At 36.1% G+C, this 27,451-nt stretch overlaps 1 protein-coding gene across 2 annotated transcripts in view; it reads right to left on the bottom strand.

Annotated features, from left to right (window-relative positions):
• The window catches only part of CNTN3 (contactin 3), a 327,484-nt gene that overhangs the window by 211,342 nt on the left and 88,691 nt on the right, over positions 1-27,451 (bottom strand). The window contains exon 3 of one of the 2 annotated variants that reach the window (XM_025451601.3): positions 5,803-5,929. The exons of the other annotated variant lie outside the window; for it this stretch is intronic. Within the exon in view, the coding sequence (XP_025307386.1) occupies positions 5,803-5,929 (127 nt within the window). The remainder of the gene's footprint in view (positions 1-5,802; positions 5,930-27,451) is intronic. 2 annotated transcript variants of the gene reach the window in all.

The raw sequence follows: 27,451 nt of genomic DNA, 5'->3' as shown, positions 1-27,451 counted from the left end.
TTTTGAATTTTGAGAACAGCATAAGGTACCTGACATAGAAACTATTTCAACTGGCAGTTACTATGTTTTCATGATGAAAACTATACTTGTTACTTCTGGGAAATAGACTAAAACATCAGTGACCGAATTGCCTTCTAATACAAAAAACAAACTATGTTTAAGAGTGTGTATATGAGTCTGCATGTGTAAGCAAACATGAATTTATACAATAAGTTAAATCAGTATGAAAAGCTTGCTTCTCCCTCTGCCTATGTCTTTGCCTGTGTCTCTCATGAATAAATAAATAAAACATCTTAAAAAAAGTATGAAAAGCCTAAATTTTCAGAGTTGAAAAGTGCTTTTGAAAGCATGACCTCTGATGAATGATGACTGTTTCAATCACTGCTGAATTCCCACCACCAGTCATAATAGGTGGTTCACGGTAGGTGCTTATAGAAGTTTTCTGAGTGGAGTAACCTAACCATATCTAACCTCCTCACTGAGATTATCCATATTAGCAATAAACAACTCAAAGATGAAGAATTAATGCATATTTATTTCATTTACTTTATTACTTATTATTTATTTACCTTAGTAGTTATTACAGGAGATGGCAACGCTTAGAGAAAATCTCACTAGCGTGGAACAACAATCATGAATATAAGCACAGCTCTACCTTGTCAGTATAATTTAAGGCACCGAGCCCCAAACAGGGTCTTTCTCTAGAATGTGATAACAAGGTTAGAGACTGTTACCCTGTGAAACTGAAACAAAACTGAGTGACTTCAGGTAGTTTTGAAATAATCCCTGGATATAATTTACCTCACAGCTGATTATACAAAGGTAATCCTTCAGCATATCTACACTATCACACCAAATCTGGTCACGAAAATGGAAATATAAACAATATACTAGTGAAAAACGAGTGTGACATATTAGACTTCAACATAAAACAAAGCGAGAAGAACAAAATAATTTACTGAAATATTTAGGGAGCGGGGCTAGGTTTGGGAAATAAGCCCACACTAAACACTTGTTAAATCAACAGGCAATACTTTATTTGGGGTTTGACAGGAAAATTAGGAATTTAATCACAGAAGCAATTTGCGGTTTTAGATGCGGCTTTCAAGTTAATAAGCAAATGCATTTGTGTTCAAATGCAATGTTTGTTAATATGTTTACTGAAGTGATGAGAATAATTGCAGCCCTTGAAAGAATGAATGTTCGAATTTGCATATTCAATACTTTATCCAAAAATAACTAGTTAGGCTTCAGCAATAATTGCCAAAGATATAAATGAGTTAAATTGCAATGCTGTGTTTTTAAAAATTAAGTTTTTAAAATGTGTTTTATGACACAGATTCCCATTTCTCACTCACTGATAAATTTTAAACATATACATTTAAGAAAAAAAACCCACTGGGATTAAAAGCAACTTTCAGTTTGCACAATTATAGTGTGGTTCAAATTGATCAGTGACTGCCTTAAAATTATCCCTACGAGAATTACAGAAGAGGTTTGCTATTCCTGCCTTCTCTGCATCCATGTTTGCTCTTTCTGGTAGCAGTTCCCGCTCACTCCCATCCAAGAGGCCACTCCTCAGGTGACCAGGCCTGGCCACTCAGAACAATGCACGTCTTGGCCTCAGTGATTAGTTAAGAATACAAATGTGACCCAACTGATTTAACTTGGTTTTGACCTTCATGTGTTATCCTTCCTCCTCACCCCACTTCAAAAATACGAAGAAGAACAACAAACGATGTGAATTAATTTTTACACTTCCATCTGTAATATCTAAAATCCAACTTCTACATTTTTCTCGGGTTTTGATTGCTTACACTATTAGCTATTTTTTTATTTCATGTTTTTTTCTGACACCATTCAAAACTTTTTATGACACTAATAGGAAAGGTGCCCTCTGAATACATGTAGTAGACTTCTGGTAAATTCCATTATAGGGAGCCATACTTTAAAGGAAGAACCTGTGGCCAGGGAGATGATATTTTGCAATGATATTTAGTCTTTATAATTTGTATATCTGATATTTTTCACAGTGTACTTTATTAACATAGTTTACTTATTATATAGAACTGCAAGAAAATAATGTTGTGGTTATTTCCTTTTAAGGAGAAAAAAACAGAAAAGCTATGGATTCAAGGATCAGTCTACAGCAGTGCCATCCAAAAGAACTTTCTAGAAGCATAAAAATGGTCATCAGTTTACAGTAGCTATATGTGCCTACTCAGCACTTGAAATAAGGCTGCCTTGACTGAGGAAATCTATTTTTAATTTAACTGATTTAAATCTATAGGGCCAACTTCTGGCTACTGGCTACCATATTGAACAACACAGCTCTTAAATCTCAAGCTCGACTAAATATTGAAAACATAAAGCCCACATGGGCCACATTCCACTTTAAGACTTATTTTCTTTGGCCTACATTACAATAATTTTTAAAAAGGCCAAGTCAATAATAGAAGTAGAGAGATTCCAAAGAGAAAATATCTGAATTTTAAAACATCTCTTGAAAGCCTTTTATTACATTGGACTAAGATTCCTGAATGGTAACCATTGGCCAGTGTTGAGAAGTGGTCATGACTACTCAATAGCCTTGTGGCTGTGTTCGACAGTTTCCAGTCATTATTCAAAGTTTCTATATGTTCCCAAGGCACGCCCACCTCTTTTAGCTTTGCTACTTCCCTGGTCCCTACAGGTATTTGCATATTTTATCCCACCCTAGTTCAAATATGTAGTTCCTTTAAAGGGTGAATGGTATCAGTGGAAGTGACCAGGGTTCTTCCTATTTGGGGTCTTTCATCTGAGCAAATGGTGAGCTTTTATAACCCCAGGAAAAGTCAGAGAAACCCCTCCCATTTAAAAAAGTTATTAATATTCCCTCAGGGCAATCTCTTTCAGCATCATCGGCAATTACAATGAGAATGAATACTAATTAACCTTTAAATATAGGCTTTGGGGCTTCGGTGGGGAGATGCAAAAGAAAGAATAAAATTCTCAATTAAACCCTAACACAAGTAATTTCTCTTGAGAATTTCTGAACTTTTGGATTTCTAATATGACCAATTAAGAGTTCTTTTTACCCAATGGGAGACTCAAGAAAAGATCTCTCATCAGATAAATCTGTCTCAGTCTACAAGACAGGCTGTGGGCTTATGGAGGATATTCTTTTATAAGACTCTTAAACTTTATTCTTAATCTTGGGAAACATGTTTGGATTGTCTTCAAATTGTAATTTCACATGAACCACTGATTTTCTTCTATGGTATCTATTTATCTATCTAACAGCTTCTATTTATAAATACTTATAAAAAATATCCTTTCTCTGATTTCATGTAAAAAAGAAAATCCCCATTTTTATGTCTTCAATGTTACTCCATACTCATACCGTTAATCTATAGTTTTTAAAGGCTAGTAAAAAATAAAAATAAACAAGCATATTTTCTTCTAAAATATTTAAAGACTACTGTAGATCATTACATGACTGACTAGGAGAAAAAAAAACAGGCCATAACTGAAGGCACTGTCTAAATAGACAAGTTCATGATTACAACCTACATTGTTCTATACTCCTATTTACTCTATCAGCATAACCTCTTACATGGATAACATGAATAACTGAGTTGTTATATAAAAGCCTAATATTTTCACAATGTAAAGAGGTTCCCTTGTGCTTTTTCAAGGTCTTGACTTTCAGTGACTAAAAACCCTTAGTTTAAGTGGAATTTTGTATTGGTTACAAGTCTTTACTTTAGAAAATCTTTAGAGCTATAATAAAAGTATCTGAGCTATTTAGCTACAAACCAAATACTTTAAAACAATACTTAGCATGTTAAATTTCTTCATTTATCAGACATAAAACTGATTAATCAATTTAAGTCATGTATCTCCTAGTTTCAGGTACAGATTTTCTTTAAATGGCAACATACAATATCTCAGGCCACATCATAAAATACAAGAAGCGCTATGTAAACGACAAGACCTCTTCATCAACATTTTATACATGTTGTCAGTATGTTTAAAAACACACTCCCTGGCATTATAATAAATACTCAATATATAAATAAATGATTGCAACAAAAGAGTACTTCTGGATTTCTGAGCTCAAGACTTCTTGCTATTTGATAAAATTTTACAAACATAATTATACTATTCATTTAGAAATACACTCCTGTCTGACTAAATCTTGCATCTTGACAATTTTTCAGCTGAATACATTTATCATCAATTTATTCATAAGATAAATGCTGGGAATACAACTTTACTGAAAACAGAAACAATCCACAGGTAAGTCATTCATATGGACACTTTGTCATATTATAGTCCTATCTAAAACGATAATCTGTTTCAGAAAGAAACAAATGAGTGCATTTAGAAAATGTTAGAATGCCCTATGAAAATGCTGGACGAAAAGTTTTGATGATAACATCTTATTATTACTATTGATCTGTTTATCATTCCCCCAAAGAGGAAATTATTTTCAGATGTTACCTGTGCTTGTGTCTGATTAATTGTACTATCTCATAAAATACAATTTTTTAAAATCTTATGTTATACTTTTCTTATTTCTACAGGGTTTGGAAGAGGCAGAGAGAACTTTTTATCACCTCTGTCAGTTCTGACTAGTAACCTGGAATCGTTGTTTATTTTTTTTAACAGGTGCTCAATAAACATGTCTTGAATATTGTTGAAAGAGACTGACCTCGATTACTTTCAAATGCAAAAATACGAAGGTCTACCCAATGCTGACCCAATTTAACAATGAATGTTGCCTTCTATTACTTACATGTAATAATTAAGAAAACAATAGAAGTTCAATAAGATCTACATTACTACTCTAAACACTTATAATTTTATTAATATAGTCTGAAATATGCTTGTTCTGCAGGTTATAGAAAAGGTTTTGCCAAGAAACTAATACTGTAAACAGAGTTTTTGAGACAAATGCTCACAAGTATTCAAAAGAGCATGTTGTTTTCAAGGTGCCTCAAGCACTTTTTTGTAGCCACTTACATGAAAGCAGCATATGCTATTTATCAATAATTCATTTCTTCATTAAATTGGGTCACCTAAGCACATCTAACAGTAAAAATTGTTAATCTTGTGTTCTTTCAAAAAGTAAATACCCATCCTGTCCAAATAATCTACCCTTGTCCCCCAAATGTTAATATTTTTATCTTAAGGTGATGGGAATTCACATTTTTTTCTTTCCTTATACCTTTCTGTGATGTTTGAAAGTTTTCGGTTAACAAGTATTATTCATGTAATCTGAAAAATGCATACTTTTACATGAAAAAAACTACTAAATTAAATATAATTTCTCTCCAAGAATACTTAAAATGACTTTAGTGAGAATGTATTTTATTCTTCTATATTTAATTTACTTCAAACACATAGTAAAATGGTAAAGAAAGAAGTATGAATGCTGAAAAGTGTCTTTTTTTAAAACTATGTTTTCTAAATACCTTTGGAACATTTGATTTCATCCCCACAACTGGTATGTTCCCAATGACTACATTTTATAAACACAAATTTTACATTAAGTTGCACTATAAATCAGTGAATAGACATTGTTTATTTAAGAGATTCTACTATGTCTTTTTTAAATCAAAAAATCTTCTTGTAAAGTGAATAATCAAATATATACAGTATGCATCCAAATGTTTACATGTGATATCTGTTGAACATAGCATACAACTACAGTTTCATGTATTATTTCTTAGTGATGCCATGACTATATTGAAACAAAAAAGGGCACAATTGCTACATGATTATTTCTTAATTTGGATTTGAAACTTGCCACTATACCTGTAATGAGGTGAAGGGTTGCCTCTTGCTTCACAATTTAAAGTTATTTTTTTATCCTCTGAACCCACAGGGAAAATGCTGTTGCTGGGCTCTCTGATAAACACTGGACCTTGTAAGAGAAGCTCACCTGCATGGGTGGAAGACATCCAAACAAATAATCACAATAAGTAAAAGGCACTGTAAAAGCCGCATCCTAGAATCGAAGAAAAATAAGCAACCAGTATCTGCTCTTTAAAGAAAAAGAAGAAACAGCAGGTATTGTTTCCCTTGTCCATAAAACATGCTCTGCAGGCATTGCTTTGCTAATGAGCATCAGTTAAACTGTTGACAGCCTAGAAACATGTATGAAACAATGAAAATTTATATTAAAAAACCTTGCCATATTAGTAAAATTCCTTAAAAGTATAAGTAAGGTTGTACTAATTACTTTTTATAATACAAAGTCTACCTAACTTTTCACTGGTGAACATCCTCTTGTAGGAGGTCTTTCTGTCTCATTACAAAAGTAAAGTTGTATTCAAAACGAGTTGAATACCTGACCATGACTTTCTTACAAAATCTGCCATGCATGCAAATCTGAAGGTTGACAATATTATTTTTCTGTTTTGACCTCAAAACACTCAACATTTGGTGGTATTTCTACTTTATTACCAGCCAAGTGAAGAGAGAAGGATGCAACTCTGAGCAAGTATCTTTTAAAAGGTTTTTTACTTGGATGTCTCTGCCTCTCTCTGTCTCTCATGAATAAATAAATAAAATCTTTCAAAAAATAAATAAAAGGTTTTTTACTTTGTGAAGAAAAATTGAGTATTTTCTGAGAATTTCCACATATACACAAAAACAAAAATCTGTCTTTGTACTCAGAATTTAAAAAGGAATGGGATAATGCCATCAACAAATGCTTATGCTACTTTAGTTGTACAATCATTGCCAAAGCATTTCTGAAAACAAACAAATTCACAGGAAAAAATGAGAGAGAGAGAGAGAGAGAGAGAGAGAGAGAGAGAGAGAAAGAGAGAGACTTCTTTACTCTCCTATCTTGGAATGCTCAGTAAAATGGGAGGAATTTCTGCTGAAGCAAAGAATGAATAAACAGACTAAGAGACAAGGAGAGCTTACAAGTAGTCGGACAAAGAAAACAGGTTGGAAAAGCTCCCCACTCAAAAGTCCAGAAGCTAAAAACTTGTATTTTGGCTACTTCAAATGGTAATAACACTCATTCATAAGAAGTATTTACCATAATAACAAGAATAATAAAATAACATGATACTGAAAATAATCACTGACATGATGAAAACAGCAGCAGCTGATGCCAGTGCATGAATCCTACATGACAGTATCTGATTAATCTTCGCAGAGATCATTATTCCCAGTGAACAGGAGAGAAGCACTAGGCCTAAAAGTAGTTAGGTGACAGGGGCAAGTTCACACAGCATTTCAGAATGCACACCCTCTGGAACATCTGAGTCCAGATTCCAGGCAGGAATACCCTCCTGTTTTATATCAGAATGTAGTCTTGCCCTTCATCTGGTCTTGGCTCTCAGCTTCTGGTAGGTAACCAATGTCATACATGATCAGAATGCCTTTGTTTAGGGTAGGGCCTAGCCACACTGGATCTGAGGGTAGGACCAGCCACATCTGACAGTGGCGGATGGGGATTGACCATACCAGAAAGCCCAACACGTGATTGATGATGGATATTTGAGTCATGAGGTAGGAGCTGACTTAGGCAACTGAGCTCAACTACCCATGGTGCCATTTAGGTAAAGATGCCCCAGTAAAAACTCTGAACACTGGGGCTTGGTGAGTTTCCCTTGTTAGCAGTAGTCCTTGCTTATTAACACACATCAATACCAGGAGGTTTACTCATTCTGAGAACAACAAAAGCTTAGTATTAGGACCCTTCCAGATGTTATGCTATGGGTTTCTTCCTTTGGCTGATTTGAGCATGTATCCTTTCCCTATAATAAACTATAATCACCTGTAATCACAATTATAATAGCTTTCAGTGGCTCCTGTTGGTCCTTCTAGCAAATTATCAGAGCCAGAACTTGAAGTTGGTGTTAGAAATGAGGGTGGTGTAGGGACTGTACACTTATACCTCAAAGTCTAGCTAAATCTAGACACCCTTTCCACTGCAGCATCACCACTAAATTAACCCTTACTAAAACCAACCACACCTTAAGAAAACGGCTTGCTATCCTCTTTAGTCCCTGGTTTTTATTTACCTCTGAGAGGAAAATAACACAAGGAAAAAGTTCTCCTTTTCTATGAAGAAAAGGATTTTGAAGAAATGGATTTTGAAATAGCTATTAACACCCCTACCAAAAGATTCGATGTGGTCATTTTCCTGATTTTTACCCCTAAGTAAGTTTACTGCACAAAAATATATACAAGCAAGACAGCTGGCTTTAATAGTCAAATTTACTGTCTCAGAAAGTTGAAAATAATTCTAATACCTGTTTGTAAATATTTACAAATACGGTGAATTTTTCATAGCATTTTTTTCTGGTCTAATAGCTCTTAATTTACTTTGAGTAGCTAATATATTTTGTTCATGTATAAGTTGGTATAGCATCATCATTCCAACAAACTCTGATATGTGTAAAGCCTGAAAACAATACTATAGTAACATAATGGTGTAGATTTGAAAATTCCAGGAAGGTTGGGAAGAGAAGCTGACAAAAGGAAAATTAAGTCAAGATAAGAAGGGGGGTTATTTCAATGAAAAAGACACAAAGAGGTGTTTTTTAAAAATTCCCTATAAGTGACCACAATGAAAATCAAAATGTCCATTCCATCATCTTCTAACACAAGTCAAATCCCAAGAGATACTCTAATTATTCTCTAGAGACTATTATTAATTTTAAATGAGGGTGCTAAATAACTAGAAGCCTTTTTATTCTGAGATCCTTTTTAGAGAATGGCAACAATAGCTAATTTACTTACATTTATGTGCCAGGCACTGTACTAAGGAAATTACAAGCCTTGCCTCCCTTATTCTCAGGGTATATTTGAGCCCATCCCCTACTCTATGAGGTCCAGCTGTGGTACCACCCTGTAACACTACCATCCTCCACCACCATCTTCATCTATTCCTCTGAGTTCATGCTGACCGTTGTCACATTTGGGCTCAGCCCCCACCACCCTTGTTATTCTCTGCTCTGATTTCCTTTTGTCATTCAGAAATTGGCATAAATGTCATCTTCTCGGCTTAAATGTCCTTCCACCCACCCCTCACTTCCACCTTTCACAGAGGTACCAAAGCACATCTCACTGAATTTCACTATTTATAAACATTATACATGTTCACATATGCACTTGTTATTTTTATCTAATTCACTGTTGTATCCTCAACTCCTAGAACATGGAAGATATCCCACATTTATTGAATGAAAAAGATGAATGAAGGAATTCTCACAATAATTCAGTTTAAGGCATATACTTTTTTTTTTTTACAACTAGTGATTGATAAAGCTAAGATTTTAATTTCAGAGCTTATGTTCTCAACTTACAGTTATTAGGCCTCCCCAACAGAAAGAAATGAGGCACAGACCAATTAAATCACCCAACCTCGGTAACAGGTTTTTTTGGGTGAGAGACCTGGGATCAGACCCTAATAATCCTATTCTTGTTGTGCTTCCCTTTCCAATAAGCCAGACAGTTCTAAATATGGTTAAAGGCAAAAATTAACCATTAGCTTGCCTTTTAAGTTTTAGTATTTCCTGATAACCCTGGACCTTTCCAGCCTGCGAGGTACATACCCACCCTTTCTGAAATTAAAGTTCCTAAAGGCCTTTTATTTTTTTTTATTTTTTTTTTTTTAAAGATTTTATTTATTTATTCATAGAGATGCAGAGAGAGAGAGAGGCAGAGACACAGGCAGAGGGAGAAGCAGGCTCCATGCAGAGAGCCCGACGTGGGACTCGATCCAGGGTCTCCAGGATCATGCCCTGGGCTGCAGGCGGCGCTAAACCGCTACACCACAGGGGCTGCCCCCTAAAGGCCTTTTAGACCTTCAGCAGCCATTCAAAAGCCTCCCAAAATGTAAGTACAAATTAATAATCAAACATGACAGTTCAGTTCATGCTTCATACTCTGAAAAGGGACAAAGACCACTCAGTCTTGCTTCACCAGAATGAAGTAAGAGATGCTGGAGTATAATGTTGTAGTCTCTTGCTGGCGACATAAATTTAAAAGAAAGAGACTCTGAAGTCCTTGCTAATCGAAAAGAAATTATCCAGCATTTTCTTCAAAATGAATTTTGATCTTCAAAAGGACAGAACCTTGACGATTCACACGGATATTCATAACCAGCAAAAAAAGAAGCTTGGCTGAGAACAGAAGGAGGCCTCCTGCCTAACGAAATGGATTCAATGTAACATTTAGATTGATGCTAAACTTTACTTTTTGTGACAGGGGCATTTTTTTGATATGCTAGCCTGACTCCAAAGCTCCATTTTAAGTTTACAGCCTAAAATAAAGGGCATATAACATTTCCGAACAGGATTAATAAGTCCAAAAGTCCAATCCTGAGGTGTTATTTTTTTCCCCCAAACGCCCACGGGCTACTCAGAATAACTACCTTTGAATGTAAGTACAAGCTTTATGAGCTCCTAAGGTAATGTCACCTAAAAGATCAATCTGTGGTCAATCAATTCTAATAGTCACACTCTATACAGTTTTTATGAAGGCTGACAAAGAGAAATAGACAAAGCATTCCAGGCAGTTGGATCACTTTTACTATAAGAAATAAAATTCCTAAAAGACCATGATGGTATCTCTGAAATTCCTATGGAAAAAGGAAAGCGTATCCTATTTTCTCTCACTTATTTACATCATATCTACATAATGCAAAATTAAAGGATATTTTGAAATGAAGAGGGTAAATCCAAAAAGGGAGCTTGGGTGGGCTCTGCTATTTAAAGCAGAATTTAAGAGAAGGTGGAGCTAGAAAGGAATAGTCAATCTACTTATGAGGTATTCAAACCAGACATAATGAGCTCTACCCTAGGTCAGAGAAAATAAAAGTAATACATCACCAGTGAAATGAGATCTGTACTCTAGGCCCTACTATTCTATAGAAAAAAAAATTAAAGATGGAAACATTTTATAGCAGTGAGGCATCAACTTTTTTTTTTTTTTTATCTTTGGCATTGGTGGCGTGGAGCTAGAAAATGCCAAACAAACAAGAAATGACAAAAATAAAATTCCATTTATATTCTCCCAAAGCCCAGAGGATAAAGAATTCAATCTTAATTCATTTTTTAAAATATTTTATTTACTTATTCATGAGAGAGAGAGAGGCAGAGACATAGGCAGAGGGAGAAGCAGACACCATGCAGGGAGCCTGATGTGGGACTCGATCCCAGGACTCCAGGATCACGCCCTGAGCCAAAGGCAGATGCTCAACCGCTGAGCCACCCAGGCGTACCTTAATTCATTTCTTATACAAATATTTGAATGCCAAACACGTGCAGTTTTTAAGAAACTAACTGTAACAGATATGATGATTGTCGACTCAAACATTCTTTTTCTTTGCTTTCAGAATCTGCCTTTTATCAAAGATACAGAAAGCACCAGATAAGCTACATTCCCAGAACTCTTTGTAGTTCTTGCTGGGAAGAAGGGAAGACAAAAAAGATTGGGTTCTGAGACTAGTAACAGCCCAAGAGGGGTATGTATTAGTTTGTGAGGTCTGCCATGACAGAGCACCACAAACTGGATTGTTTAAACAACAGAAAATTACTGTCTCACAGTTCTGCAGGCTAGAAGTCTCAAATCAAGATGTGGGAAGGACTGGTTTTTCTGAGGGCTATTATAAGGGAAGAATCTGCTCCAACCCTGTTAACTTAGCTTATAGGTGGCTGTCTTCTCCCTGTGTCCCTTCAAGTCATCTTCCCTCTATGTGTGTCTCTGTGTCCAAATTTTCCCTTTTTATATGGATACCAATCACAACAGATTAGGGCCCACCCTAATGACCTCATCTTAACTACTCCCATCTGCAATGACCCTATATCCAATAAAGTCATGTTCTGAAGACCTGGGGATTAAGACTTCAACACACAATTTCTGAGGGGGACATAATTCAATCTGTAACAAGAGGTATGGGACAATCTGCTAAAAACTTTTAGGAAAGAGTCTCTACCCTGATTTTGAGGAAAATCAAAACAAAACAAAAGATGAAGGAAATGCTGACCTTGCTTCCTTTCTTCTTTGATATGGAAATTGTCAGGTGAGGAAGGATGTAACACTGGGAACCCCCATGACCATCTAGACACCATGAGGGGTGTGTGTGTGTGTGTGTGTGTGTGTGTGTGTGTGTATCACGGAAAAGCTAACCCAGAGTCCTCACATCTTTGAGTTCCTGAACCAACATGAACCACATAAGCCTAAACATCATGTTAGAAAAATAAACCTCTAATGGATTTTTGTCATGTGCTGCTGAATGTACTAGAACTACGTGCTAGAAAGAAAGAGAAAAAGTAATACAGCGTACTTAAGATGAAAAAGAAACAGAAAATGCTTACCAGGAATAACTAATTTATCCATTTCCCACATCTGGAAATGTTATCAAGCAATTAGGTTATAAGAAAAAGTGCTGGAGTATAGCAAACACCTGGAGTATGAGAGCATAATAGAGACCAATAGAAAGCAATAAAAATTATTTAATTTGCCAAATTAGTGGTTTACTACATGATTTGCTCAATCTCTATTTCACGTTTTGTCCATAAACAGAAATTTTTAAAAAGCTGCATGGGAAGCAGTGTGCAATAATTAGACAATTAAAAACTGAAAGGGACAGGTTAAGCTTTACAGGTGCTAGAAATAAATGTTTAATAAAAAAAAAATTCTGTGGATGGCAGAACTTTTCAAAGCACAACAAATTTTTAGCAAAAGTTGCATTTTTCTTTCATTGCAATATGTTCTTTAAAAAAAAACAACACAAAGATGCCCACACCCATAAGCATATATGCACATTATGGTCATGTTGAAAGTTAAGATATCTGGATTTTAGCACTTTTATTTAGTGAACTAATGACATATATATTTTTTTTAATTTTATTTATTCATGGGAGACACAGAGAGGCAGAGACACAGGCAGAGGGAGAAGCAGGGAGCCCGATGTGGGACTCGATTCCTGGACCCTGGGATCACACCCTGAGCCAAAAGCTCAACCACTGAGCCACCCAGGTACCCCACTAATTACATATTTTGATGAAAGTTACAATCTATTTCATTGAATTAATATTTAGTTTATATAGTTAAGTAAAAGAAGAGAACGTGGGAGAATTTTGAAGGTGCCCAACATTTTGATACTTTTAGGCCAATGGCTGTATTTCTGATTTTTGAACTATTCTTTACAAATGAATGAAATAGTTAACCAATTGACTGTTATGTTGCAGAAATAACGTACTTGGGCGAAAAAGGCTTAGGTGATGGGTTGAAGCCTCTGTAGATTAAAATCTTTTCATAATAATTTACAGCTTTATTTAAATTCATGTTTTGTCTCTATATGAATGTGAGTTCTAGTGCTTTTGAACTTCCTCGACATCCTTCCATAATCCCTAGACCTTCCTTGCTAGATGGTTTAATAACAACTCGACGTGAAAAGACAAAAAAAAAGTTACAATGCTATTGTTAATGCAGTATGCAATGTGCACAATACAGGCAGGAGTGTACAATCCATGGCTCATTTGTGTAAAAAAAAAAAACAACCACTTACATCTCCGCTTTCTATTATACCAACTCTCACTGAACATCTCTGACATATGCAAATTCACGAGGTTCTCACGAATCATATTGAATTGAAGACTTCATTAATCAACTCTTTTAAAAACATTTCTTAGGCATCCTACCCTCAAAGGTTTTAATAGAGTTTATTATGTTTATGGTTTCTATTCTTTACCAAAGACACTGGATCAAGGCTTTCTGGGGTCCAGGTATGATTCCTTCTGTGTATTCTACAAAGAATGTTTCATATTGAACTCCAGTTCAAGGCTATTGTTTCTATGAAAAAAATTACAATAAAAATTTCTATAATAAATCAGTTGTAATGGAAAAGCTATTAGGTAACACCAGCTAGTGATTGCATTCTGTAGTATTTTTGCAGTGTTAATCTCATAAACCGGAAAAAAGCATAATCGTTTCCTGCCTACACCTCAGTAAGCAGAAGCCGGCAGGGTTTGTAAATATCTGCAGATATAAAACACCATCTAGTTCCCTCATCCCAGCAAGGATCCTGTTTTTTTTCTTTCTAGACCACTAAGGATATTAAACTGGGCCATGTGGTAGGTAACAAAGATCCACAGAAACAGGTCAGAGGAAGACCGTTGCCTAAACTGTCTGGGACTATAGGGTGAAGGTAGGGGGGAGTCCCAGAGCTGCCTAAACTTGAATAACTAAATAATTTCTCAACTTTACTCTCATAACTTTTCATTTACCCACATCTAAAATTTATTTTTCATGATTTATTGTAGACATGGCATGTGTGTGTACACACACATACAAGGTATTAAAAAAAGTCTCTTGAAATAATCTTAATCTTTATTGCATTCTGGATCATAGCATTTTTTCTATTCTATTCCACCCAATGTCCTTCACCTATTCTTTATTTTTTAAATGCCAGACATACCTACTATATTAATATCATCACCCATCAATGAGTTTCCATTCCCAATTTGATAATCCCTGGTCTAGAACCATGCCTCTCCTGCCCTCAATGTCCTAGATTATTATTTTGGGAGGGACTTGTGATGATTGCAAGGTATTTCTTTAATTTTCTCCACTTAGAAATGAGACCAACTTTGGCAGTGAAGTAAGGCACTGTCTACTTTTGAAATGGAAAGAGTACTTGTGGTCCTAACATGTAGAAATGACAAGAGCCTTTCCCCAATCTCCTGAACTGCTACATTTTCTGTTATCTTGCAGAGGGGAGCAAATACTATTATGCATTGCTGCTAACCTTGGAAAATAAGAACATGTTTTATTTTGAAAAACACAGTTTCTTACTTTTTTATAACAGAGATCAAAATCCCTCATTATATATACTTATTAAACAAATGCACAGTCTCAAACATCAACTTATGAAGGTAAAATAGACACTGCTTACCAGGTCCTATACTAGACACTTTGCATTTACTGAGTCACCTAATTCAAAGTGAATATTAAACACTCATTTTAATGTTATTGCTTTCCTTAATATTGAAACAGAATATAAATAATGATCCTCAGGGCTGCAGAGGATGAATTAAATTGAATGCTCTATACACATTTTTGGCACCACCATTCTGGAGAAGCATTTGGCGATACATATAAGAAGCCACCATCATGCAGGAAGCCTAAAGAAAATCTGCCCTCAATTATTTTATTGATTTTTACTCAGTATCACTACTTAGCAGTCTTCCTCCATTCAGAATTCTTAGAACAATTTTTGTGTACTCTACTCATCACAGTATCCCTATCGGACTCTATTGGCTTTACTTGTTTTTCACTCATATTTTCCCTATTCCCAATCTTTAAAATTTGGAAGATAGTGAATATAATAAACACACATTTCTACCTTCTTATCAGGTCTATCAATATTACATATATTGGAAAACTTAGTACATTAATGTTAGAATAGAAATATGTGTGTTTGTGCTTCTTTGCAAATGATTTTAATTTACAAAATGTTAATGCTAATCTAAATAAAAGAATGTATTTGGCCATTCTTTTTTTTTTTTTAAGATTTCATTCATTTATTCATGACAGAGAGAGAGAGAGGCAGAGACACAGGCAGAGGGAGAAGCAGGCTCCATGTGGGGAACCTGTTGTGGGACTCAATCTCAGGTCTCCAGGATCACCCCGGGCCAAAGGTGGCACTAAACCGCTGAGCCACCTGGGCTGCCCAAATTTGCCCATTCTTAAGATAACCCTAAGCAAATATCCTTTCTCTGACTGGAATACATATGTCCCACTGCAACATAATTCATCATATAAAAATATGGACTTATATAAGCTAACTAAATGATTGTACTGATGACTCTCAAAAAATACCCCCATTGTGTTCTCAGAGGTATCTACCATCATTGGATGGCTATTTCTGTTTGAAAAACTTACAGGATGTTGGTCACCTATAATTCATTCACTCCCTCCTGAATACTGAGAATAATGGTATTACACAGAATAACTTCATTAAAACTATACATAAATAGCACTCTTAAAAGTGGGGATCCCTGGGTGGCGCAGCGGTTTGGTGCCTGCCTTTGGTCCAGGGCGCGATCCTCGAGACCCGGGATCGAGTCCCATGTCGGGCTCCCGGTGCATGGAGCCTGCTTCTCCCTCTGCCTATGTCTCTGCCCCACCCCCCTCTCTCTCTGTGACTATCATAAATAAAAAAAAAGTTTAAAAAAAAAAAAAAAGCAATAGCACCCTACCAGTCATCTCTTGTATAACTTCCGAGTGTGGAAGCAAAGCCCCATTTCTGGATTTTAATGACTCATTTGAATATAACAGCTGCCTTAGCCATTTAAAAAAAAAAGTGAGCTTTTGGTGGGCTATTTTATTACTCAGATTTCCAAGGAAGTTGCTTAAAGTTACTCTTAAGAGAGTTTAGCATTTACACAGCTTTTACTGTTCCATAAAATAGATTTCTTTGCAAAATATCCCCAAATCCATAATAAATTATTTATGTGAACCATGAATTTAGTTAACATATAACCAACATGCAATTTTTATTTTAGTCTAAATCTTCTAAAGTTGGACATAATGTTAGGATTTGAATCTGTCACCTGTATGCTATACATTTCTGTATCTTCATCTCAGAACTGGAGCTCTATTTAGGAAAACACATTTGCTTTTCGGAGAGGGCCTGAGCTACACTGTCTTTTCAGGACTTTTCAAATGTGAGATTCTTTAATTTTATAAAATGTATATGACACAGCTCATTACACATATTTGGGAATTTTGGTTTGTAGAGCTATACACCGGTGGCTACTGGGCCAAATCTATCCTGCAGCATTATTAGACTTGGATCATAAAATGTTCAGGGGAGGGGGAATAAAACAAGAAAACCCTTCACTTAAATGGCCTCATTATAAATCCAAAAGTAGTAGGTATGAAGTCAAATTTAACCTTAAGAAAAAATATCAAAGATCTAGTAATATCATGCCTCCTTTTTCCCATGGCAATCCTAAACTCAGCAATGCCATACAGACAGAGCAACCCAGTCTTCCCAGAAGGCAGCCCCTCGGGGAGTAAGCCATCTTGGGTTGTTAGCAAGAAATTCATCCACAGTTATGGGAAAATAACTTTGTTTACCAACAAAATTATCTTGAATTCATTCACACCACCCTTCTTCCTGGAATGACTGATTTCCCTCCTATCATCCAAGACATGGAATCTTTTGATAGTCCAGCCAAAATTAATCTCACTTTATCAGAAATTAAATTTAGTGCATTGGATTATAACTCTCCCAAAACATCTGTATTTTAGTAATTTGTGTGCAGGTTGTCTACTTTTTCCTGGACCTATATCCTTTTGATTCCCTAACAGTACATTTCAAAATACCTTGCAAATAATAACATAAGTGCTTGATAAAAAATGATCTTAAAAAAACATATATTATGCTTTAGGACAGAGGTCAATAAACTATATACCCAGAGGCCAAATTTGACTGCCATCTGTTTTTGTACGACCCATGAATCAAAAGAACAATATTTCATGACACATGAAAATTATATGAAATTCAAGTCTCAGTGTCCATCAATAAAGTTTTATTGGAAGACAGCCATGTTCACTTGTTTATCTATTGTCTATGGCTGATTTCACATTTTAATGGCACAGTAGTTATGACAGAGACCATATGGCACACAAAGCCCAAAATATTTACTATCTAAATACTGCATGAAAAAGTTTGCCAACACCTGCTTTAGGAAGGAATATGTCTAATAGGAGGAATAGTGCCTTTGCATTGAGTTAGATATGCTTTTTTCCCCTAAATATTAACATCTACCTTTTTAGAGAAGCCATTTAAGTTCTCTGAGCCACTGACTTATAGGGATGATATCAATATTAAAGAGTTTTTGATGCAAAGATAAGCAATATTTTTAATGCAGCAGCAGTGCAATAAATGGGATTTGATATTATCACCTATTTTTGCTTAGCACTTGCATCAAACTTTTAATTACATCTGACTGAGGAATGGTGATTTATGAGAAGGTAGTCTAATAAACTGCTTCATTCATTAGACTGTCCTATCTACAAGACATTGCCTTTATCTTCATGGTACTTGTGAACACTGCCACCTGCATTCAGTGTATCTGGTTTGAGCAAATAATTGCAAGTATTATGTCTAAGACCAAAGGTCCTTATTAATCTATGGAGGGTGGTAACTTCAAAAAAAGAAGGGGAAAATGCATCTTTATAATACCTATTGCGTCAGTTCTCATTGAGAGACAATTCTCCAACAGGTATTTACTCTCCTTCGTGTCTTCAAATAATTATTTGCCAAAGTAGTATCAATGGGAAACTCAACAAAATAAGCAGCAAAGAATGTTCAAAAACCCCATGAGGCAGGAAAAAAGCATTAGATTCTTCTATATTGTTGTTAGCCAAATGTTTATTTTCTCTCTTCTCCCATAATAGGAATAATGGCCATAGCACTGAGTATTCTAAATTTTCTTTGCTGCATAATCAAGCAAAAAGAAAAAAATTGTTACATTGTGTGCTGCAGTGAATATCATTTTTTCACTGAAGACGGATGGCTACTCAGAAACCCATGTAGTACATTGTTCAACAGCCAATTCTTCATAATTACATGATCTGTATATGACCTCTTTGTATGTTTTTTAACATATGTCTGAATTTAAGTATCATTCGCATTTGTGCACACACGGGATGGGAACGAAAGGCTCTCATTTCCTATTCAAAAAATTAGGGAAGGTTATTTTAAAATCCCGTAAAAGAACAGCTATTAATGAACAACTTATTTGAGGACTAAAAATCCAGGAGTTCTACTTCAAAAACTTAAGGCTGATATAAAAACACATATAGATTGCCATCTGCCTTTAAAATCACTTGGGTGGCACATCCTGACTGCACTTTATGTTGCATGGGTTCTAAGAATAAGAAGGAATGTGTGATGCTGCCATGAATAGTAGAACAGGGAAATACTATCCCCAGGTGTTTTTTGAAAAATACTTGAAACTCAGTAGCGCTACGTGTCAACAGGCAACACTAATCAATGTCACAATGGCAGCAAGTGATCCCAGAGTGGTCTGGATTCCTTTAAGCCCAGCCAAGGGCAGTGTTCATCGCCCTTCTTGCTTGAAGGATCGAAGAGCAAATGATGTTCTTCACATGCTTGGAATAAACCGTGAATGAGTCACCAGAGCCAATGAAAACGGCAGCCTACACGTTCCACTCTCTCAGATCAGCAGACCCTATTAAGCTATCCAGGTAAGCAACTGAATGGAGTTACAGGTTCAGAGAATGTGGATTCATGAGTCACCACACCATCACACATCATTGCGTACCATCTCACACCTCTGTAACCGGTCCTTGAGTTTTCTTTCTTGACCACCTTCCACCAACAGATCACAGGCCTCTGATCACTATGTAGTAAGTCCAAGAAAAGAGCAGTTTCTTCTGTGTACGAGTCTCCCAAGGTCACTCATCACGAGGGATGGCTCGGGTCTACCTGAACAAATAGACAATGCTTTCCTTTCCCTGTTTTTTAACTGTCCTTTTAGTTAAAGGGAACAAATTGCTTCCTGTTTAAGTGACAGGTAGGAATATTACTTTTGTCTCCAGTAGTCCCATAAATAAGAAGAGTAAACCCAGATAATATAAAGAGAAAGTAGTAAGTCAAATACCAAGATAAGAGCTTAATTCCTTAGCTGCCAGGCAGAAGTTGGAAGAAGTTGGAAGAAGCATCATTTTGGTTAATCTAATGGCCCAGTAGAGGTATAGGTTTTTCGCCTCCTTTTAGTGTCTCAAGCATCAAGTTTGTTGTTTTTCTTCTTTTTAAGCAAGAAATAGCCACAATGTAGCATGACCAAGAAACACAATACTCAGTATATGCTTTTCAGATACAGACTGTTGTGCAAACATTTATCACCAGTATTTTATTTATTTTTATTTTTAAAATATTTTATTTATTCATGATAGACACAGACGAGAGAGAGAGAGAGAGAGAGAAGAGAGAGAGAGAGAGAGAGAGAGAGAGAGAGAGAGAGAAGAGAGGCAGAGACACAGGCAGAAGGAGAAGCAGGTTCCAAGCAGGGAGCCCGACGCGGGACCCAATCCCGGGACCCCAGGATCACGCCCTGGACCAAAGGCAGGCTGAGCCACCCAGGGATCCCTATCACCAGTATTTTAATATTAACCATACTACATGAATTTCATGAATAGTAGTGCCGGAATGACACAAAATTTCACAACCAAATTTGTAGTGTAATGTTAGTTATTTTAGATTCCATTTCTTGCATCAATGCTTTAATGATAAAAATTAATAAATAAAAAGGTTCCTGAATCATTTTCATTTATACACTTGTTTACTGACGGGCAGATGAATTCTAACATTTCACCCATTTCTGTAAGTCATTTGCCTTCTTGTTTTCACTAACTCTGTTCAAAGAAATTAATGTGGTGTTCCTTACGGGCATTGGGAGTTGACCTCATGTAAAGACAGAACAATCCTGGCAATCAGTAGACAATTAGTGAAATTAGCTAAGCTTCTTTGCCATGGTTGACAAATAAAAACTCCAAAGTCTGTTCAATAATGTGGTACTGCTTTAAAATGAAAATTGTATCACAAAACATAAAATAACCATCTCCTCCCATAGTTTCTTCAAATTATAGACACAGATACTTATAGATGTTAAGATGCGTATATAATTTGATTGTTCCTTACTGCATACTATCCTCATAAGGCAATTTGAAATTTAAAAATATCTCTATCTAAAATAGCATCCAATGTTGCATATCTAATCACAGAGTTGTCACTTGATATTGTCTCTAACTTAAAGTGTCAGCTGATGTTCAAAGGAAGCAACATGCAGAAGTAAACATAAATTATATCTGCATATCATGCATGAGGGGAAAAAAAGGCACAAGACAAGTCAAGGCCCAGTGACAAAACAAGAACAAAGAACCCTGCTATTTCTCAAATTAAAATATTCTGCAGTTTTTGAGTTAGGGTTTTGCTTTGAAAGTAACAGGGTTGCAGAACTGGTACCTATGAATGGACATTTTCTTTTGTCTAAGATTTGAATTTACACAAGTAGGGACAGGGTTGGGGTGTGGTGAGGCTCTAAAAGGGTGGATGGTCAATGGAAGGTCACTCTAAGAAGCTAGGGAAGGGATCCCCAAGGAATACCTTTGCAGGCTTTTTCACTGCCAGAGTGCTTGAATGATATGTTAAGCAAAAATGAAAACTTTTAAAACTTCTAGGAAACAGAAGAAAGAATATACATGGGAACTGGACACTACACAGTTGATGTGAGAATTATAGAAAAACATGTAAATTCCTTGCATGGTGCTTGCCATCGAGGACAACCAAGTAGTGGTAGTCATTATCTTTATACAAGCTTAAAAGACATGGACTGGCAAATGGTAATAATTGAGGAAACAATCTATTTCCACACTGATGAGTATTTTTATATAATCAAACTCATATAATGATTAGCAAGATGGTACAAATATAGTATAAAAGAAATGCACATCATTTTTAAAGACTCAATCTCCCAAACACTCAGCAGTAGGTAAGATGGATCAGAGTTACTTGAAGCAATAAATGTTAGTACCTGCTCACAATTCATTCTAGGAAAGCAATGTACAGTTTTTAAGAGGGAAAGATGAAATAAACACAGAAGCCTGGACTAGGACTTAGGAATCATCAATCCCATTGTATAACAAATGGGATTTTTATCCCCCAAGCCACTTGACACACCAAGGCAATTCCTTGCCACATAATACCAACTAAGAGTCAAGTGTTTTGACTTAGGAGTAGCTCTGTATTGAAAGGACCACTTTCCTTTTAGTAGCCCAACTGTCCTGGGACATTTTAGTTTCTGTCCATTCTCTTAAGGCTTTTCACCTTAAGAGTGGCTGGAAGAAGTGGTATATTTACAGAAGTGTTTTTAATAGACAACTCCTTCCAATGTACACCTGGGCTGTCATGGACATACACACCTGTCTTCTAAACACTGGTCAGTATCAATCCTCTCCAGGGGGAAATATTTAGTTCTTTTCTGTAAAAGGATCTACAACACACCATACTCAGAAAAGGCTTATTAGCACAGTTGAAAGCTTCAAAGGGGGAAATTTTGGCAATCTAGATCAAGAACCCAGTGGGCCAGTAATTGGCCAGGTGACTGGGGCAAAAGGGCCCCAAATATTCTAAACCACACTGTTCTCATTTACAAGGTGAGCATGGCCTGGAATACACAAGTGTATGTGCAAAAATATATGCATGTGTATGTATATAAAAATAACCCTCTCTTATCAAAGATTACTGTCATTGATGTACTTCCTTCCTTCCTTAATGGTTTCTACTCCAGTAATTCAGGGCTGCGGGAGGGGCAGGAGAAGAAAGAATCTCAAGCAGACCCAGCACTAAGTGTGGAGCCTGACACAGGGCACGATCTCAGGACTCTGAGATCAAGACCTGAATCAAAACCAAGAGTCAGATGCTCAGCCAACTGCACCACTCTAAGGGCTTACTGTTCACAAGTCTAAGCAGCTTCTTCTCAGACTCCATCTTCTTCCAACTTTCCTTTTTTCCTGAAATAATTCTCCACTTCCACCTTATCTTGGTGGTTTTGAGATCTTCCATATCTTTGCTGTCTTTCCTTCCCTCTTACACTTGCACCTGGGTTTGGTCTGCCTCCTATAACTCTCTACCCATCATCCTTAAACAGGCTCCCCAGTTGCTCTCAGAATGAAAACCCCTCCCCCATCTTGATCTCCTGCTGGGATACCATGTGCTCCCTCCACCAACACTGGGATCTAATCTTTTGATTTTAACAGACTTGCAGCTCCTACCACCCACACTTTGAGTATCTCAAAACTCATTATGCTCAAAACACATCCAAATCCTTGCCTCCTTCTGTGTTTATTAGTTCTGTTAATTGCCTCATTATCTTCCCACTCAACTTGGAAACTTTGAAAGTCTTCGACAATCTCTTCTCCCTTACCAGGTACAACCATCCAATTGCTTGTCATACCTTTTCAGTTCTGGCTCTGTAATTTCTCTCATCACCAGCCTTACCTCTAGGACTCCAACTGCCCTGGTTTGGGCAGAAGTTATCCCTCACATTATGGTACATTCATGTACCACAATGACCTCAAGATAGGTCTTTTCTTTTGTTTGTTTGTTTGCTTTTCTTCCTTCTAATTGATCCTACAAATATCCTTTGGGAGCAATGGTCTTACAGCAAGTCAAGATGCTCTCATTCCTTGCTTAACAATTTCTAGTCCCAACCCTTTTTTCTTCTAGCTTTTTCTCTACTATTTCTCCTCAAGTGTGCTAAGGGTATAAAATCTACATCTGTAATTTTCAATGGAAATAGAACTATACTTGGTACCATATTATATAATTGGAATTTGCTTAGAACAGAATTTAAATGGTCTCACTAAAAACAAAAACAAAAACAAAAAAGATACATGACACATATAAAATTTACATTGTCTGGGGATCAAAAGGAAAATGAACCAGATGAAATTAATTTTAATCATATATTATAAACAACCCATTATATCAATATTATTTCAAAATTCAAGCAATATAAATACTGTTAATGGGATATCATCTATTCTTTTTTCAAAATATGTCTTTGAAATTCAGTATTTTACACTTAAAAAAATCTTAGTTTGGATTAGCCAATACCTTCAAGTGCCCAATAGTTCCATGTTGCTACCATAATGGACAGTGTAGATCTATAAAAATATTACCTGGGTTTGAAATGTTGCTACATTTAACAACGGCATGTAGCTTGATGCAAGGTAATAATCTCTCTGTACCTCAGTTTCCTTCCATAAAGTAATAACATTTAAATAATACCTATCTCAAAGAGTCATTGCAATAATTAAATGACTTAACACAAACATTGCTCACGCTGAGGTTGATGTGCAATAAAACTTCAACATATATTAACTGTCATTATAATCATAGCTATTCCATACTTGCAAAGTATAATCAGCATCCAATTCTATGTTACACTTTTCTCCGCACTTAAATAATCCTTCCCACCTATTATGTGCTAAATGTTCGTGTCCTCCCCAAAATAGTATGTTAAAGCTCTATCCTCCCATATAAGAGTATTAGGAGGTGGGTCCTTTGGGAGGTAATGAGGTTTATATAAAGCCATAAGATGGGACCATCATGTAAACATTAGTGTCCTTATAAGATGAGACCAAAGAGCTTAATCTCTCTTTCTCTCTGTCATGTAAGGGCCTAGCAAGAAGGTGGCTGTCAACAACTAGGAATAGTGACGTCAGGAAGTGAATCAACTGGCACCTTGACCTTGGCTGTCCCAGCCTCTAAAATTATGAGAAATAAATTTCTGTTGTTAAAGCCACGCAGCCTATGCAGTTTGAACAGACTAAGATATTGCCTCATTTTCTTAGATTATGTCCAATTTTAACATAATGGTTATATCCATGGGCTGTGGAGTGAGGCTGTCTTATACACTGGTTTTTGAATCCCAGTTCAAACCTTTATTATCTATGTGAATTTTAGGAAATTCCTTAACTTGTCAGAGCTATCAGTCCCTGATTTATAAAACAGGGATAACAATAGTATAAAGCTCAGAAGGTTGCCAAAGGAATTAAATGATACAATCTACACAAGGCCCTTACTTCAATTCTTGGTACAAAGTAAAGCACTCAATGTATGTTCACTCTAATTATTATTATTTTAAGATACAGCTTAAATGCTGTCCTCCCCAGGAATATTTTTCCTTCTTCATTTTTTAAAAAGATTTACTTATTTATCTGAGAAAGAAACACAGCAAGGAGGGGCAGAGGGAGATGGAGACAGTCTTAATCAGACTCTGCCCTGAGTGTGGAGCCCTGAGACCACAACTGGAGTAGAAACAAGACTTAGATGCTTAACTGACTGCACCACCCAGGTGTCTTAACCTTCTTCATTTCTGTAAGTTCTCTCTTCTGAAAACTTCCATTTTAGTTTCTTTTTCCAACATTTTTAAAAAATAAGATCTTAAATCTTAGCATTTTTCTTCTCTCACTGTTTATATATGCTTCCTTTTCTTCCTAAACAGATAGCAACCCAATCCACCTTAGCCTCTTCTATACCACTTATTGAAGTGCCTTACATAAAACAAACATTCAGGAAAATGTCTGTTGAATAGCTATTTGAAAAGATAACCTGGGTTACAATGTGTGGGATGTGCTGGAAAAAGGAAGGGAAAGAAGGCAAAGAGATGAAAAGCAAGGTTAGGGCAACAGTTCGGGTCAAAGATAACAAAGACTGAAGTGGACTACAGAAAACTGTACTGCAAGTGGTGAAAACAGAAGAATGACAAGGAAGTGTAATTTAGGGACACCCTCTACCACAACATAAACACTGCCTTCTCTTTGCTCATAGGTATATTTGTAAGATAGATGCTACTGACCAGAATCAAGATTTCTTTCGTTGTGCCTTACTTAAATGCAGGTATACACATGTGTTTGCTTGTGCATGTGTGTGTTTATCTTATACTCAAAGTTCACTGTCATTCATGAGTTAATAAAGACTGTACTTCTACATAGCAGAAACCCAATCCTTTTAGCTCTGCTAAAACACCCCCATGGAAAGGTAAAATATGCACAGGGATACTTAAAAACACTTTTATGTGAGGAGTACTTTAAGATGACTTATCACTTAGGCAATAGTCAATTAAGTTGGTTTGAATGAGCACTGCATTTCCAGGAGTCAGTGAATTAATCAACAGATACATTTGAGACAATAGCTACTTTAAGAGCTAAATAAAATTGTGGTTTTTATTTAATCTCATGTGTTTGCTCAACTCTAATAGCATTTCCAATGCACATTATTTTCTAAGTCCCCCAAATGCTTTCTTAGTCACCATCAGGCTTACAAAAATCCAATATGTGGAGCTATCAATGATCAAGGTTATAAGAACAAAATGCACCAACAATCTTGCCTTGTTTTTCTCTAGATTTTCACATTCATACTCTGATAAACTGTCAAGATTTAAAAGGGATAAATGAAAAGCATTTCAAGATTTAGGGTGCTGCAACTGAGGAGGATGATTTGAAATAGTTTATCGGTGAAAACAAGGAGGATGTCAAGATTTATAAGCAGAAATCAGCGACATCTCCATTTCACCAGTATCAGAGCCATCAAATCATATTACACTGCACACAAATACCACAGAAGAAATGACAGTAATTTGAGTTTATGGCAACAGTTTACTTGAAATGCCACATCCAACACCACAGACTCGTTTTCTCAGTGATTATAAGGGTGGCATCATTAAACCAATTGAAAAATATTCCTCAATTATTTCAGAGAGGACTTAAAAAGTTTAGTTTGCTTTTAAAGCTTTCCTTAACCATGATTTGGATGAAAAACAAGTGCAGAAAGTGATTCACATTAAGGTGACAAAGAACGGGATTTAACCACATTTTAGGAATATGTGATTCGGGCACTCAAAGATGTTATGTCCTTTGTACACAAACTATTGCCTTTAAAACAAGCAGAGTGCATGATTTTCAAATGCAGCCCAAATATGTGAATTCTGTTTATTTATTGGTAGATGTTGTCCATTACTAAGTCTACACTGTTAAAGGAAGCCAAGGCTCATGTTTGGTGATCAGATATTTCATCCTCAATTACAATATCAACAGTTCTTAAGAAATTATTTAATCAAGATGATCTGAATCATCTCATAAGGCGTGATCTATAGTCTCAGTTATAACACATTTAAGGATACAATGAGGAGTACAGGTTGCCTTCTTAATTCTTGAAAGTGGCAAACAAAGTTCATGGGTTAGTGTAGCTCTGCAGAATAAAGAGCTACACTTTATTCTGAAGGTATGGTGGGGGGCATTTACTGCTCTTTATGCTGTTTAAGCCAAGAGTGGGGCCATGTAAGTACAGTACCACTGAAGAGCTTATTTCTTTTGCTGTCTCCGATCCGTATGCACAGAATCAGCATTTCTCTCAGGCTGGTTTTTCTGATGATTGCATGATGGCCACCTGCAGCAATCAGGGTTTCAGCATTCCTCACTCAGACACATTAGGAGACAGGGCACTTTCCATAAAGTTTGAACAAAAAGTTATGGCTAAAAGATTGCCATGAACTCAGTAACTCAGGCCAGGCACTGGGGCAAAGGAGACAGGTCCATCTCTGGAGCTTCGTATGGTGCCAATCTTGTCCAAGCATCGTGGTTAACTCACAACTGTAGAACAGAGTAGATGTTGGAGACACTACCATAATATCTACTAAAAGGTTAAGGACAACTGAAGATCATCCTCCCTTCTCAGATTAATGGCTACTTAATTTCATGAATAATTTTTAGGTATTATAAATCCCAATATACTGATTATTCATTAAAATTTTAAGAGAAGAATTTGATGATATAAGAACACCTTGAAACTTCTATAGAAATATGATATTTTTCATGATGGTTATTTAAC

This window comes from Canis lupus, chromosome 20, assembly GCF_003254725.2.
Source record: "Canis lupus dingo isolate Sandy chromosome 20, ASM325472v2, whole genome shotgun sequence".
Classification (NCBI taxonomy): Eukaryota; Metazoa; Chordata; class Mammalia; order Carnivora; family Canidae; genus Canis; species Canis lupus.
Note: the sequence above shows the minus strand (reverse complement) of the source record. Positions and strands in the feature narration are given on the sequence as shown.